This window comes from Channa argus, chromosome 11, assembly GCF_033026475.1.
Source record: "Channa argus isolate prfri chromosome 11, Channa argus male v1.0, whole genome shotgun sequence".
In the NCBI taxonomy this organism is placed as follows: domain Eukaryota; kingdom Metazoa; phylum Chordata; class Actinopteri; order Anabantiformes; family Channidae; genus Channa; species Channa argus.
In genome coordinates, this window is record NC_090207.1 from 26,196,833 (window position 1) to 26,214,237 (window position 17,405).

At 41.2% G+C, this 17,405-nt stretch overlaps 1 protein-coding gene across 4 annotated transcripts in view; it reads left to right on the plus strand.

The window, feature by feature from the left end:
• The first annotated feature begins 47 nt into the window (after positions 1-47).
• zfr (zinc finger RNA binding protein) overlaps positions 48-17,405 on the plus strand; it is a 28,788-nt gene continuing 11,430 nt past the window's right edge. For 3 of the 4 annotated variants that reach the window (XR_010915525.1, XM_067520782.1, XM_067520784.1), the window contains exons 1-12: positions 48-182; positions 368-449; positions 3,113-3,395; positions 6,504-6,642; positions 7,942-8,160; positions 9,332-9,567; positions 9,876-10,079; positions 10,382-10,700; positions 12,408-12,601; positions 12,719-12,838; positions 13,140-13,285; positions 16,997-17,162. Coding sequence is in view for 3 of the 4 variants with exons in the window: in XM_067520782.1 (XP_067376883.1) it covers positions 146-182; positions 368-449; positions 3,113-3,395; positions 6,504-6,642; positions 7,942-8,160; positions 9,332-9,567; positions 9,876-10,079; positions 10,382-10,700; positions 12,408-12,601; positions 12,719-12,838; positions 13,140-13,285; positions 16,997-17,162 (2,145 nt within the window). In the remaining variant the exon portion in view is untranslated. The remainder of the gene's footprint in view (positions 183-367; positions 450-3,112; positions 3,396-6,503; positions 6,643-7,941; positions 8,161-9,331; positions 9,568-9,875; positions 10,080-10,381; positions 10,701-12,407; positions 12,602-12,718; positions 12,839-13,139; positions 13,286-16,996; positions 17,163-17,405) is intronic. The other variant, XM_067520783.1, reaches the window with a different exon arrangement.

Here is a 17,405-nt window from a genome sequence, read left to right on the forward strand (position 1 = left end):
GTTTACATAATATCCATAATTGGACCGCACCCTAAATTCCCACTTTCGCCACTTTCTGCGCAGGCGCAAGGACAGCCTTTCCGGGTACGACATGTAATCTACAAGCTCATCTACTACTTAGACGTCGGTAGAAGCTACGAAACCAATGATTCCTATATGTCCAGTAGTCTCCTTCACCTATGGTGAGTATCACAAAATAATGTGGACAGTACTTTATTTTTACATAGAAGGCGTGGAGAAACTTTACAAACGTGCAAGTAAAACGAAGAGCCTGACGATAATCAGTAGTCCTTGGACCGCTCTCTTTAGCCTGCTGCTAACGGTTAGCTTAGCGTTATCCTGTAACTGTTATGTCTGTCCTCCGCAGTGCCCAGCCGGGTTGGTGAAGATGCCAAAATGGCTACCGGCAATTACTTTGGATTTACCCATGGTGCTGCCGCCCAGTACAGGTAAGCAGACCCGACATAATCGTTTTCTGCGTCATCCTTGCAGTGGTTTCTGTGCATGTAGTTGTGGCTAAATTGATGTTGTGTAGGTAACGTTCTGTAGCTGTACGTTTCCAATTGCTCCATTGTGTAAGCTGGGGGAGGGGGGGCTGCTCTCCAGCTCCGCTGCTGCAGTTAGATGTTACGGCAAACGCGAATTCCGGCTGAAAATGAGACGGTCTTAAAAAGCCCAAGAGGCTGCATTGGCTCTATGCATTTGAAAAGAAAGCCCATGAACTTATTTAAACGACAGATATATTGCCATTTTACCGGTGTGTTTAGGACATGCTTCCCTCTGAAGACACAGTCGCAGCTAACCTTTTCTAACTGCCTAGAAAATATTTCTCCCATGTTGTACCGAAAACCAGGAGAGGGAAGAAAAAACAGTGTGGGTTGTAAACATAACCTGAAGGATCCAGCTAGAGGGGCTAACGTCAGCAATTGCTAATTAACTGTGTTGACAGCAGACATTTTGCTGTCATTAACCTCTGTCATTGTTCTCACAACAGCATCTCTCAATCACTGTTTGTGTTATTTTCAGATCTAAAACTACAGTAGAAACACTGCTCTTTTACGGTGCTCATGATCAACATTGGCTATACAAGTAGTTTTTAAAGCTTTGAGTATTTTTAAGTATTTTAGAAGTGAAAGCCACAATGAAGGCTGTGAAATTGGATTTTTGTTTTGTTTTTTGTGAATATCATCCTTTCTGCAGTTTTAAAAATGATCAAAAACTTACATTTGAACCGGCCAAAAATGATGTGATTACATGGTAACATGGTAATTTTTGATGTGCTCACAAAGTTGGATTATCAGAGGAAGTCTGTGCAAATATGGAATAGCATGCAACACCACTCTGGTTAGCTTTTTGACATCTCTACCTCTTTAAAGCAAAATTGTGAGATTGCTTGATAACAACTCTTGTGGCAATGATAGAAGATTTTGTAAATACTATGCCCCATTATCAGCAAACTAAGGCCCTTAGCAGGCAGCATAGGGCAATTTTTTTCAAAGCGCTGTATTTTGCATGCTAATGCTGTGTTGCAGAGAGCATCGCATTTCTCCATTCAACACTAGGGATCGGGTTTGATTGCATTATACAGAATCTAAATCCAATTTCAAATCATTTTCAAATCCATTATTGACATTTTTTTTTTTTTGTGAAAAGATAACGTGTCTTAGTTGGTTAACAGCGATTTTACAATTGTTTTCCCCTTTGCTGTGAGAGAGAAGGGCATTTGTAGCGAAATATTTAAAATGTACAATTCAGTGAATATTTAACACTCTTCTTTTGGATCTAGTTTGGGTATTACATGTAAATAAATGCTATTACACTTCCCTCTGACTTTCCTATATTAAAATATCTCCATATGTTTAGCTGTAAAAATCCCTCCAGATGACATCACTCGGAGGAAACTTTAATTTAGATTGTCATCTTGTTACTTGTACTATGGAGGTTGTAATCATGGTGAACCTTTCTTCCAGAGCTCCTCCAGATGGCAAAACCTGAACACCTAATTATATTTTAAAAAAAATAAAAATAAAAAAAATACTCCTCCAGGTGATGTCATCAGCTAGAAGCAGAGACACATTTTCATACATGGAAGTCAGAGGAAAGTTTAAAAGCATTAATGTACATTTACACCCTAAACTAAAGCTATAGAAAGCAAGTAGATTATTGGTGCAATAACTACATTGTTGTGATCATGGTGAGCAGAACACGTAACTGACACTACATGTTTGACAAGTGGCTTTACAGCCAAATGTGAGGGCAATACTGCCACATTTGTATACATCCTCAGAGATTCTTTGTTTTGTTTTTTCTTTCTGTCATTTCGGAGAAAGCTAAAGAAGACCCATTAAATTACACAAAGTTATTAAAATAATATTTGTTTGACCCTGAAAATAAATTAATCTGGGTATTTCGACTCTGAGCAGAATAGTGAAGTTGTTAGGGTTTTTTTTATGCAGATATGAGAAATTATTAATGTTTATGTAATTATAAATATTTTATATTTGGTGGTTGCATAGTAAAGCTAAATGACAGCAAGCTACTTTTTTTTCAGCCAACATCCAGAATCACCAGACAAATCAGAATTGAATAATGAATTTGGATTTGGTGACCCACCTTTTATTGTTGACCCAGGTTTTTTTTTTACTAATTGTTCTCAAGACTGTTACCTGCTTTCCAAATGCTTTCAATGTTAACTTTCTAAAATGTGTGTGTGTATATATATATATATATATATATATATATATATATATATATATATATATATATATATATATATATATATATAAAATAAAATATCTGTGCTCTGTACAAGAGTACTGTCCTGTTTTCTTAACAGTAATGCTGCTTACACCAGTTGATTAATAAGTATTAGTAAGATTCCGAACCCATTTATGACATCCTCAATTAGAAATCCACCCATGATGTGTTATGGCTGTTGATTGTACAAAAGGGGAACAAGCAGACCATTCACAAATTTACTAGAGCTATTAATGCAAACCTCTGCTATAACTTCTGCTTGTCATTGCACAGGCACTCTTCAAACATATGCGTAAGTTTTGACTTGCTAAATGATTTGTGTGGGTTGGTTTTTCTGTTTTTGTTTTTGTCCCAGCAGTCAGCAGCCAGCTGCCGGGGTAGCATACACACATCCCACCACAGTGGCCAGTTACACCGTTCATCAAGCGCCTGTGGCGGCACACACTGTGGCAGCAGCCTATGCTCCCACTGCAGCTACGGTTGCTGTAGCCAGGCCTGCACCCATCGCTGTTGCAGCTGCTACTGCTGCAGCTTATGGAGGATACCAGCCAACTCCTGCTGCGACCGACTATGGCTACCCTCAGCGCCAGCCTGAAGTCCCTCCTCCACCACCACCAGTGACCTCGCAGAACTACCAGGTACATTTATTCATTATGAAGCTGAGTGCTTTTTGAGTCTCATTCATTACCCTGGGTAATGTTTTAAATCTGTATGTTTGTGAATTACAACTTACTGGCTGCAGTAGATCAGGAGCTGGACTAGATAAGTCTGCATATACAGTAACTGTCATGTTCTTTAAAGTAGTTTTCCAAAACAATTTATTCCCAGACTCATTAAAAGTACATTAATACAATAATATTAGTACATTACATTAAAAGCTAGATCATAAAACTTTAGCAAAGCAGAGCTTGTGTTTAACTTTATCGTTAAAGTTAAACACAAGCTATTGTTGTTTTATTTTAAAACAGTTCTAAACCACAAGGAGTTACCAACCGACAGGTACCTGCAGAGGCTAACTTATTGTGTGCAGTATCGGAGGCCAAAAAAAGTTTTTCTTCTTCTTTTCCCCTCCAGGGCTCAAGTGCTCTGGCTTTTATTTGACTTTTTTACTGTCTATATGAATTAAAGACAAAAGAAAATAGATTAATTTAAACTATATGCGGTTCCCCAGTAACTAGGACCCTCTGTGTCATTAATGAAGAAAAACATTACACATTATAAATAATTTAAAGAATAATATTAGAAGCAGCTGTGCAACATTAAGAATGTAATGTCAACCTATAGTAATCATCCAGTGGACTTTGGTTTACATTCTAGCTGTACTATCCCTGAAGGCAAAAGCACAGTGACAGACAGCAAACCATCACACGGTTGTAAACAGGTGGCTAATGCTACGGCTTGTATGGAGACAGTGTTGTACTTTCTTTTATGTGAAGCCTGCACACAAAGGCAAGCAAAAGAAAGAGGAGCTGAGATGTCTGATAATTCCCTATCCCTGAGGTAACTTGACTGACTTTCTTTGGTTTTAGGGAGACAGAGAGGGAAAAGCACAACTATGAGAGAGAGAAAAATCTGTGTATACATGCACCATTTCTGCCATATTTTGTGTGTGTGTGTTTGTGTCACAGAAGAGTGATGGCACAAGGGTAGAGAAAGAAAAAACAGAAGACATGCAGCTGAACCACAAGGGGAATGGTCTGACTTTTTAAACAAATCTGGGGGGGAAAGTGACTTATTTGGCCTTCTACAACGCACTTTGAGTTAAATGATAGTTAAAAACGCACTTTAGACAGACTTTGTTTTAAAAATGATTAATGTTCTCTCCTTTCATTCACCTTTATTGTCTGCAGCCTTTTGTTATGCACATGTGCAGTTGGATAAAGCTGATTAGAAACGCATATACGTAGCAAAGAGATTAGCGTTCGAGGTTTACTTAATCCTTTTCCCTGATTTAGAATTTCAGGAACAGCTTTTCTGTTTACATGACCATCTGTACCATCTGTAACCATCTGTAACCTGGTTACTTAAGTCTATGCAAATGCACTGCCTGTAGAGTAGTTAGAGAATTGGCTCCACCTTTACCAACAGCGGTTTGTAACTTTCGACATTCATATTCAGACACAAGCTAAATGTAGCAGCTGATGGCATCACACATGCTCGAATTTATTTGCATTTAGTTGCATCAGTTTTCATGAGCTGAAAAAATAAGCATGTTACAACTTAAAACTCCATGTTGGGGCGACTGTGCTATATAAATGAAGTTGAATTGAATTTACCAAGTGCAGACCATTTGTGTCCCGTACTTCATAAGTGCAATATCTGCTGTCAGTGTTACATTTTTAGCTGAGGACAAGCTGCTTTTATCATCCACAACTGTCTTCCCATTGCCATGACCTTTGGCACCCGCACAACTGCCTGATGTGCTTGGCACGCAGTTACTTACACAAGTTGTCAAACCATAGTGCATCACTCTGATTACAAGAGTATCTTGTGTCGCTAGATGCTTTATTAACCTTAGAATTTACTCTACACTAAAATACAGCCACACTTTAACCTATTTAGCTTTAGCATTTAACTGTTTAATATAACTGCTAATTAACATTAGGTGTCTGCTCTCATCAGAGCAACTATAATGTTAACTAACAATAGCAGTAGAGGCGCTTCTGACAACTGCAGTGAAAATACTTATGTTGACCGCTGAAATAAGGCACCAAAATGTGTTGAGATTCTGTATGATTGATCCCTTTTGCATAGGTTTTTGGTACCAAACCCTAGTCATACTTTGGTTCCGACACTGGGAAATCTGTGCATTCGGTCTATAGTGGTAGCCCCTCATCACGTGTGTGATTTGTAAAATCCCTGAGTTGAGTCTGATCAGCATTGCTTTATTCTTGCACAAGGACTACAATGTAAAATTTCTGTGGCTAAGCTGTGGATCTTTTGCTTGATAGTTTTACGTGAGAATTTCTGCACAGTGTGCATTTCCAAAGCATGAATTGGTATAAGAGAACACAATTGAAAACGGTTTTGTTTTTTAGTTTTAATGGTTTATAATTATGGTTTCTTTATATGGTATTCATCCATCCCCACACATGGCAGCACCATGAACTTATTGGGGTGCAGAGTGTTTTCCAAAGACTCTGACATGGTAACTGTATCAGCTTGCTACTGAATTGCCAACCCTGCAACTAGGGATGAGCTATCTGGCTAAAATATCACAACACTATATTGTGATCACAATGCACAATCTGGATTGCAGTCCGCTTAAAAAAAATTTAAATGTATTGTAGCGGATATTCAGACTAGAAGGAGACTATTGGAAAAAGTAGCTTGTCCAATCCGCATATACATTTATTACAAAACATAAAATTAGTTAATGTATTTAGTTAGTTAGTTCTTTCGGCTTATCCTGTGAGTTCAGGGTCACCACAGCAGATCATTGTCCACATGTTGATTTGGCACAGTCTTTACGCCGGATGCCCTTCCTGATGCAACCCTCCCCAACTTCTACCAGGCTTGGGACTGGCACTGCACAGCGGGGTTGGGGAAAGGGCTGTTGGGGGTTCATTGTCTTGCTCAGAGACACTTCGACATATAGCTGGGACCAGGGATCGAACCACTGACTCTGTGGTCCTTGGATGATTGCTGTCCCAACTGAGTTGCAGCCGCCTCCTAAGATAATTTGTGATAAAAGATCAGATTGCCAAACCTAACCTGCAACTCTGATTAATTGTCTTTTGTTGCAGGACACATATTCCTATGTCCGGTCCACAGCTCCAGCTGTGGCTTATGACAGTAAGCAGTATTACCAGCAGCCAACTGCTACAGCGGCTGTTGCAGCAGCACAGCCACAACCGAGCGTGGCGGAATCCTACTACCAGACAGGTATTACAATACATACACAGATAATTTTTTTACTCGTACAACATTGAAATTATAAATCCTGAAACTTAAAACATAAAAAAAAAAAAATAGAAGAAGCTATGTTTATTTTTATATCGTGTGAATAATGTCTGTGGCGTTGGAGGTCTTGGAGTTGGAGTCTATAAGATGGAAGAAAACACCCGCACACTGTCTTGCTAGGACTGCAAAGTCTTTAATTTCACAACATTGTGGTTTCTTAGCCCTTTATCAGATGTATCCACCTATATTTTCTAGAACCACCTACAATAATCCAGTCACTGAAATGCATTATCCAAATCAGTGAACAAGATTTCCTGGTCTAAACGAGCTTATCTTTGTTTTATTGCTGAGCCACACGATCACAATATAATTATTCCAATAAGGTCATCATGATATCATATGCCTCTTATTAAAAACTATGTATACTACAGATTTTTTTACAATTATAAAAACAGCCTGTTTAGCTGGTTTAGGCAGGCTTGTTCACAAAGTTCATAAAAAAAAAAATTTGCTCTTTTTTTTTTCTCATTTAATACAGTTCCAACTTTATTTATTTTGGTGTTGCCAAACTTAAAAATTCAAAAAAGTTTAACACGTCAGACTTCATCACACAGACTGCCTCTGTCACTGCATGCTGTAGTGAGTGCTAACGAGGTGGAACTAAATTTGCTGGTGTTTTCACTAGTTCTATTTAGTATTTTACTGTTTACCATCATTACTAGATATTATTCATGTTTCACAAATCCCAGCCATCAATAAGTTTTGTTATCTAGACGAGAAACAAAGCTAGCTTAGTTTTTATACCTGCAGGAGCTGTGTACAGCAGGTGAAAAGACATCCCTTCACTCCTGTCTCTAATGACATACATGGCCCTGTACACTGCTCATTTAAAAACAGAATTAAGTTTGTAACCAGTTGTTGATGAGATGTTGAAGTCAAAACACTGACAAGTGGTACAGCTTTGGTGCACACGGGTGGTTCATTACAGTCACTATCAGCAGCAGATGTCCTTTTCTGAGCCATTTTCTGCAGTTGCTTTGGTGATTATATTTGGTGATGTTATATTTCCTAATCTTTGTCTATGCTATGGTCTTTCATACATATGAACATACTTTTCCAGTGTAAAAACATTTTAATCTATATTTCCAATTATTATTCCACACAGTCTGACCACGTTTGTCACGTCACATCCTAATCGTTTTTAGGTAATATGCATTTTAAATAAGCATGTTATATTGAGGAAGGCTAAGATGTTTGTGTATCCCTTTTTGTTTTTTCTAGCCCCCAAAACAGGATATAGCCAGGGGGTAACATCCTACACCCAGAGCCAGCAGACTCGGCAGGTGACTGTGATAAAGCCAGCTGCTCCCAATCCAGCCTCATCCACTTTCTCAATCTATCCCGTGACCTCCACCGTCCAGCCTGTAGCTGCTGCTGCCTCTGTCGTCCCTTCTTACTCACAAAGCCCAGCCTATAGCACCAATGCTGTCACTTATTCTGGTGAGTTTCTACACTGATACTAGAAGTGATACGCTTTTCAGCGCTTTTCTACCTATTTGCACTCAAAGCACTTTACACTGCTTCTTATTCACCCATTAGCACTCACAATCACATGGGGGGCAGCTGACCAACACTCAACTTAGGAAGCAACTAAGTTGGGGTTTAGTGTCTTGCTCAAGGACATTTTGACATGTGCCTGGAGGAGCCGGGCATTGAACCAACAACTGTGAGATTGGTGGACGACTGCTCTACCTTCCTGCCGCACAGTTGCCCCTGTGGTTTACCAGTTGTTTTTTTTATTATTAGTGACTACTAAAAGCACTGTGGAACGATCACCCTATTGAATAGCCTAACCTTCTTCCAGGTTTATAACTCTTAGGTTTCTAACACAATTGAGGACTTAAACCTACTGTAATTGACAGGGAGAAAAGCCATGGAACCTAATTTGTGTCACAGTTTGTAACACTAATAGCTCTATTCATACACATTTACACCACTAAATGACACACTGAGAAGCTGCTCCCTAGTTAGCCAGGTAACATACTTGTCTTACAGCCTGGAGTGGCTTGCTTTATTGAAATGTAAATAATTTTTTTTGGTTTTAAATGATTCAACACCGATCAAGACTAGACTTATAGCTGCTGCTGCTCACAGTAGCAAGAAGCTGCTCTATCAGAAAACATGTTGGACTATCTGAGTGGATTATGGTTGTTGAATTTCAGCTCCAATAAAGCAGTGGTCCCTTCAGACATTCAGGCAAAAATCCCTTCTGACATCAGAAATATTTTATATTTCTAGAAATATAAATATTTGTAGAAGTATTTGGGATCTTTGTCCCGAAGAGTGCTGTCCTAGAAACTGCTAGGATACTGCATACTACCCCGGAGCTTCTAGGCAGAGGACCTTAGCTTGTGTACACCCTACCCATTGGGATGTATGTGGGGTTTCTTTTGGGTTTTGTTTTTGTTTTGTTTTTTGTTTTTTCATTATTGTAATTTATCTCATCCATCTCTTACGTCTGGGTTTAGTTAGTTGGCTTTTTTCCCTTACCATGCTGCAACCCAAGCTTTTTTGCAGGTTTATCATTCTGTGTGATATGCAAAATAAGGCTGTTATTGCTAAATGATGGATTAAGGTTAATACTGTATTGGCTATGGTTTATCTTTTCCAGGAACCTCATACTCGGGCTATGAGGCAGCAGTTTACTCAGCAGCCTCCAGCTATTACCAGCAGCAACAGCAGCAGAAGCAGGCTGTAGCAGCTGTAGCAGCAACAGCAGCATGGACTGGGAACACTTTCACCAAGAAACCTCCCTTTCAGAGTAAACAGCTTCGGCCTAAGCAGCCACCCAAACCCCCTCAAATTCACTATTGTGATGTCTGTAAAATCAGCTGTGCTGGCCCTCAGGTAAGTTGAATTCAGCTCACGATGTCTTGGGTTTGTCAGAATTAAGAACTCACAAATAGTAGTTTTACCTTTTACGCCTTCAGTATGAATATTTAAAAAATTATTTAATAGCAATTTGAAACAAAAAGAAAAAATTCTCTGTATTCTTTGAGAAGAGAGAGTCTTAGATGAATGTAGATTAACTGATGTTTATAGATCTGGAGAATAAAAATGACATTTTGCATATTTTAAATACATACATACATATTACAGTAACAATGCTATGTGTTTTAATGGCTCTGCCTCCTTCCTACCATTGGCTGCTTAAGACTTATAAGGAGCATCTGGAAGGCCAGAAGCACAAGAAGAAAGAAGCAGCACTGAAGGTTTCCCAGAGCAGCAGCAGCAATAGTAGTGCTGGAGGGGTGTTGGCCCGCAATGCTCAGAATCAGCTCCGCTGTGAACTTTGTGACGTTTCCTGCACTGGAGCTGATGCATATGCTGCTCATATCCGGGGAGCCAAGCACCAAAAGGTATGAATGATTGGAACATAACGTGTCTTGGGGTAGTTAAAGATGTAATTTTGCTAAGACTCTCAAATTTCAGTTCGCCAACCTAGTATTTTTATCTGCTAGTATCTATCTTATCCAATGCTACAGAGAATTGGATAGTGGAATTTAATGAAAGGAAGGAAATGTTTAAACCACAATATCTGAATTTATAAATAAAGTTAGACAGTTAAGTTAAATAAGTGAAATGGTTGACTCAGTCTGTTAAACAGGCACCTGGCCTAAAGTTATTATTTGTTTTTTTTGTTTTTTTTCTTTCCTTCCAGGTTGTGAAGCTTCATACCAAACTTGGTAAGCCCATTCCTTCTACTGAGCCTAGTATGGTCACTCAGACCACATCCTCCACCACAGCTACCCCCAGCAAGATCACCACGGCCACCCTGAGCAATTCCAGCACCACCAGCTCTCTGTGTGTGACTGCCTCGCCCTCCCCTGCTACCAGCTCCAGCCCCCCCTATCTGAAATCTGTCAACTTGGTCAACAGTGGTGTGGGAGGTGTCAAGAATACATTAGCCAATACCCTCTCTGCAGTCAGTTCTGCCTCAGCTGGGAAGAAAGTTAGCACCCCCAAGATCAATTTTGTTGGTAAGTAAGCATGTGTTCAGTGTGCAGCTGTTTCACTTAATTTCTATGAAATATTAGTCATTTATTTTGTTATTTTGATGACACATTGTTTTGTTTCTAAAATGTCACTGCTCAGAAATCAACAGGATATTGGAGTTCTGGTGGTTTATTCTATACCCACACGAAATTGTTCTTCTGCGTAGCCTACGTTGATTTGATTTGGAGTGTCGGTTGCACACGTCTTCAAACTGACGCTAAAAAATCTTGGAAGATGGTAGTGGACAGCTTTGCTGTCACAACTACGTCCATCTACATACATGCCATTTAGATTTTTGTTGCCATAGTCCTTATGATCTCTACATTAATCACCTCAAGTGTCTCCAAGGCATTTATTAATGTTTTTAAAAAAGTGGAAGTTCACACGGAGGAAATGCTGTTGCCAGCCTGTGATGATTAAATGGCCTGCTTATATAGCACTTTTTAAATTCAAATTTTCTCATTCACCCATACACACACACTCGCACAGTGACAACAGCAGCTGCTTACTTGGGGTTCAGGGTCTTGTGCAAAGACGGGAGAAACCTGGAGTGGAACTACTGACCCTAAGGACAGCCTTACCAACTGAGCTACAGCCATCCGATGATTAGGCCCAAGTCAATTCCCTCGTTGCCAACCTTTTAAATTCCCTAGACATGCAGAAACCACGCAAGAAAGTGTGTGGATAATGCCACAAATTGCACTGCTGTCTGACTCTTGTTTAACAAGAGTTGGGATATGCTGTTTTATTTTTATTACTTTTATTTTGCCTAGCCACAAGCTGTCTACTCATCTGTAAAAGTTAATTTCACTGTGCTGAACAAAGCAGTGAACAAAGTTGCAAATTTGGGAAGTGTTTAAGAAGCAGGATAAAACACTGATTATCATTGTCATTGATTCTAAATGTCAGTTTGAATTTGTAAATTGCTGTTTTGGACATCTTACTAGGATTTAATAGTTATTAAAATATTGTTTTTAGTCAGTCCTAAGATTAGTTGTTAGCTGTGTCCATTTAAAAGTTTTAGCTGCACATTATGGAATTATTTTGCATACAAGTAGGTTGTTATGCTTCTAATGTCAAATAAATATTCTTTTATTAACGCATTAAGATGTAAGACAACCTCCAAAATGCTGTCTACAACTTATGGGGTTGTTTGTAGTCTCTATAGCAGATAGAATAAGGAAACATAAACATTTGGCTTCGTCTTTTTTAATCAAACCGAAAAACGACAAATTTATACATTTCTGGTGGAGGTAGTTAGTACCAGTAGTAGTGTAGATTATTATAATTGGGTCCATTGTCATGGCTTCGGGGAAAGCTTTCCGAAAAAGCTCTACGCTGCCTGGTTTCACTTATTTCTTAGTTTCAAAAATACCTGGAATGGTGTTGCATCTTAAGGCAGCTCAGCCTTTACCATTCTCATAAAGGGAGTTCCTGATTTTCAGTTCAAACAAACTACATTTCCCACACTGCATTTTGCATTTCCCAACTGTATTTCAGCAAATCACAGTTTATTCACAGTTAATCACATTTTATTGTTCACAAGACTTAAAAAGATATTGTCTAAAAGGCACACAAATGCCAGTTTTTAAAAGTAGAAGCATACAAATATTCTCCAGTCTTAAAGTTAAATACGCTCAAATGCTGCATCTGTTCTTAATGGGTTAAACATGGTATTTTCTTAAATGCAGGTGGAAATAAATTGCAAACCACAGCCAAGATGGAAGAGGCCAGAGTGGAGTCCAAAGTGGAGCCTTCTAAGCCTGCAACGCCCTGTTCAGGTGGTCAGGATACGAAGACTGAAGCTCCAGATTCTCTGTCTACATCAGCCCTGGCTGCACTGCAGAATGATGTCCAGCCTGTTGGTCACGACTATGTTGAGGAAGTAAGCTGACAGACCTATACTTGGTCTAAAGCAAACTTGCAATCGTAGAGCAGAAATGCATTTTAAGTCCTAAGTGTAATTTGTGAAATTTCTCATTTATTTGTGTTTAATTGTTAGGTCCGAAATGATGAAGGCAAAGTCATCCGCTTCCACTGCAAGCTGTGTGAATGTAGTTTTAATGATCCAAATGCTAAGGAAATGCATTTAAAAGGCCGTAGGCATCGCCTGCAATACAAGGTTTGTAGCTAACATGTCTTGCACATACCATTTTTGCAGCTGTTTGTTCTCAGAGGAGAGTAAGAAGCTTATCTTAAAGGGTTCTACTCTGAGGAATGAGTTCTAGTCGAACTTATTGCCAGGGATGACTCTAAAGCATTAACAACAAGCTTGGTGATTGACAGTAATCAAAAACCTTTTTGATTCCTATTTGCTCTTGCATTGTCTATTTGAAGAGAGCTTTACTCGCATAGATCTACTGTACATATTAAAGTTTTTTGTTTGTTGTTGTTGTTGCCCCCCCCCCAAACATGTTTTGTAGAAAAAGGTGAACCCAGATTTGCAGGTAGAGGTAAAGCCTAGCATCCGAGCCCGAAAGATTCAGGAAGAGAAGATGAGAAAGCAGATGCAAAAAGAGGAGTACTGGAGAAGAAGAGAGGAAGAGGAGAGATGGAGAATGGAAATGCGGTATGTTTAAGGATTTATTTATTTATGAATGTATGTATGTTCGGGGATGATGTAGCACAATATTAGACTGTTAAAATATTGCCTCAGAAACAGTTATGCTATGGAGCGTATACCGTGGCCATCAAACCCTCAAATGCAGAACATTCAAGATTCAAAGTGTTTATTGTCATATGCACAGACAGAAAGCATGTGTCCCTCCACAATGAAATTCTTACTTTGCCGTCCACAATAAATGTCTTACAGTAAAGTAAATTAAAAATGGAAAAAAGTAAAATAAGAGCATAAACATAAGAGGAATAAAGGGAATAAAAGTGAGGTAGTGCTGTTCTCATTGAGGTTGTGCAGTTCTGAAATAATGACTATGCAAAAATGTAAATCAATGTAAACAGTTATGTCCATGATTGCAAACTCCTATCAGTTGTTCAGGAGTTTGATGGCAGAGGGGAAGAAAGAGTTGTTGAAGTCCTGTATTTCATACTTCTGTACCTCCGTTCTGAGGGTAGACGTGTGAACAGTCCATGCTGGGGGTGGGAGGGGTCTTTGAGGATGGACGCAGCTCTCCTGTGGACTCTGCGGTGGTAGCTGCTCCACAGAGAGGGCAGTGGAGTCCTGGTTCTGTGCAGTCTTCACCACTCTCTGCAGGCGTTTGTCGTCCATGACAGCGGTGCTGCTGTACCACACAGTGATGCAGTTGGTCAGGACACTCGATGACGCAGCTGTAGAAGTTGCTGAGGATCTTAGGCAAAATGCAAAACTTCCTCAGCCTCCTCAGAAAATACAGCTGCTGTTTGCCTTCTTGACCAGCTGTGTGATGTGAGGTGTCCAAGTGAGGTCCTCACTGATGTTGACACCCAGGTATTTAAAGTTGCTTACCTTCTCCACTTCAAGCTCCCGGATGAACAGTGGCTGATGCGTTCTCCTCTCCTTTCTCATGTCCACTATCATGTCCTTCGTCTTGTCCGTGTTGAGGGTGAGGTTGTAGTCTACACACCATAACACCAGACTGGCCACATCCCTCCTGTAGGCTGCCTTGTCACCGCCAGCGATGCATCCTATCACTGCGGTGTAGTCAGCGAATTTCAGGATGCTTCCTTGTCAGTCATAGGTGAACAGGGTGTAGAGGATGGGGCCGAGTAGACAACCCTGTGGAGTGCCAATGTTTGTGCTGATACTGGCTGAAGTCCTTTTATCAATCCTGACGGACTGAGGCCTGTCAGTGTCTGGTATGCTGCTCTGAATGTGGGCCAGCACAACTCTCTCGGAACAGGTGGGTGGGCCCTTCTCAGGCAGGGGGACAATGGTCTTGGTCTTAAAGCACAAAGGAACGGTGCACTGGCTGAGGGAGAGGTTGAAGATGGAGGTGAGAACATCAGCCAGCTCATTAGCACATGCTCTGAAGGCCCACCCAGGAATGTTGTCTGGTCCTGCTGCTTTGCGGGGGTTGATCTTCCTCAGAGCTTTGTATACCTGGGCTGTTGAGACGGTTGGTGGAGGGGAGGGGGATTGGGTCGTCCAGGTGTGTGTGAGCCCCTTCTCTGCAGTGTAGTTGCAAAGAGGGTGTAGAATGTGTTGTGGTTGTCCGGCAGGCTGCCTGTTGAGATGTTGTTGATGGTGGTCCTGTAGTCTGTGATGTGCTGCAGGCCTTGCCACATCCGCCCCGAGTCAGCAGTAGAATAGAATCTGTCCAGCTTCTCTCTGTACTGCCTCTTGGCCGCTGTGATGGCTTTTCTCAGTCCATACTTCACAGCTTTGTACTCTCTCGTTGCCTGGTCTAAATGCAAGAGAGCGAGCACGCAGCATGTGACGTCCCTCACTGCTTATCCAGGGCTTCTGGTTTGGAAACTTCCTGATTTGTATGGTGGGCACGATGTTATCGACACAAGTGCTGAAGTACCCAGTCACATACATAATCCTGTACGCTGATGGAAGAGTCCTCCAGAGTAGCTGCAGCTTTAAACACATCCCAGTCTGTCAGAGCAAAACAGTCCTGCTGGGTTGCTCTCGGTCTCTGGGGTCCAGAGTTTAACCTGTTTGGTGTAAGGGTGTGTTTGTTTCAGTCTTTGTCTGTAAGCAGGGTACAGGAACAAAGAGATGTGAGTGTCCGAAGTGGGGGCGGGGTGCAGCCCTGTATGCACCACGTGTGTTTTTATCACGGGTGGGAATGTCCACATGCCGGTGGCATTTAGGGAGTACAGTCCGTAAACTACACTGGTTGAAGTCGCCAGCAACAATAAAAACAGCGTCAGGATGAGCCGTTTCTAACGCGCTGATGACGTCATGGAGTTTGTTGAGTGCTGCCGTGGAGTTAGCTCGTGGGGGGGATGTAAACAGCGGCCAAAAACACTGCAGTAAATTCCCTCGGTAGATAATAAGGACGGCACTTAAACAATAAAAACTCCACATCTGGCGAACAGTGCTCATCAACCGTCTGTAAACAACTCGTGGTGTCTAGATATACAAACACACACCTTCCCCTTTAGCCTTACCGGACGCGGCTGTTCGATCGCCTCGGTGAACAGAGTGAGTCTGTAGCTGAATGGTGTCCTCTGGGACTTTGTCTTAGAGCCAGGTCTCGGTGGAAATCAGGGCGCAGCACTATCTGATTTCCCGTTGAGTTGTAATCCTGGCTCGTAGCTTTCTCCAGTTTGTTTTCCAGAGACCGCACATTTGCTAGCAGGAGGCTAGGTAGCGGTGGTCGGCTAGCGTGAGCTTTTACCCTAGCATGGAGCCCTCCCTTCTTGCCTCGCTCTCCGAAGTGCTCTCCTGGGGTCAGCTAACTCACTCAAGCCCGGTCTTTCGTGGGGTGGTTTCGGTGGTGACTCTGGGAGTGAACAATGAGTTGTAGCTCCAGCGGAATAAAACTAGTAAGGTCAAGATGTTGCGAGTTGGCGATGTCCAGTAATGTCTGTATGTTAGCAGTGCATGGCATTTGTGCACTGCAGAAAAAACAAAAACACGCAAAAAAGACGGAAAAATTCGACATTTGAGCGCCGAGCGAGCAAACACTTCTGTCTCGGTGGGCGCCATGTGCCGGAGGGTGCCATCAGGTCTTTCCAGAGGGTTCAATCACTTCTTTTTTTGGCATTTTAAAGCGCATGATTATCGCCGAGTTTTTGTCGGGCAAATGAAGTAAGGAAACTCCCTGTGTTTACGTTCAACACAGACATAAATTTCTGAGCTGCCTGTGGACAATTGTACATCTGCCACTAGAAACCTGGTGGACACACACATTTGAAAAGCATGAACAGTTTTTTTTATTTGTAACTGAGGAATCCTTTTGGACAAAGTCCATTTAAGTTCAACTTAGCAATTGTAGAGCTACTATGAGCTAGAACAACAGGAAAGTTATTCATTCTAGTACAAAAGTTGTCCAAACATGGAGAGTTAATGCTTGATTTGCTATAATTTTTCATAATAATACTGGAAAAACAGCTGAGAAACTTGGTAGAGCATTGGGTTGGGATGCAGAGTGTCGTGGGTTCAAAGCTCACCCCACCAGATGTGGCCCCGGTCTAGAACACAGATAAAATGGGAGGGTTGTGGCAGGCAGGGCATCTGGTGTAAAACTCAAATCAACGCGAGGAACACATTTCGCTGTGGCAACCCCCGAAGCGACAAGCCGAACCCTGTTGATCTTTGAGTTTGTTAGCTACCTGTAGAAAGTAAATGTAGTGTGTGGGAGGGTGACAAGCTGTGGTTTATGTTTTGCAGGCGTTATGAAGAAGACATGTACTGGAGACGTATGGAGGAGGAGCAACACCACTGGGATGAACGACGTCGTATGCCAGATGGAGGGTATCCACAGGGTCCCCCTGGCCCACCTGGTCTTCTTGGAGTACGGCCTGGCATGCCTGGCATGCAGCCCCAGGGTCCTGTGGTAGGGCTTGAATTTTGTCCATGCAGTTTGAGTATTGTATCAGTGTATTATTTTTGGACTACAGATACTAGGTTCTTTATCTGCAGAAACAACACTGACTAATCTAATAATTTTTTATACCTAAATAATTTCCTCAACTCGAGTGACCTGTGAGAAGTCGCTATTAGATGCTTTCTTTAAATGTGTCTCTAGCTAAAGCTGGTCTTTCTCAGTTTCCGAGTTGACAAAAATATAAGTAACTGG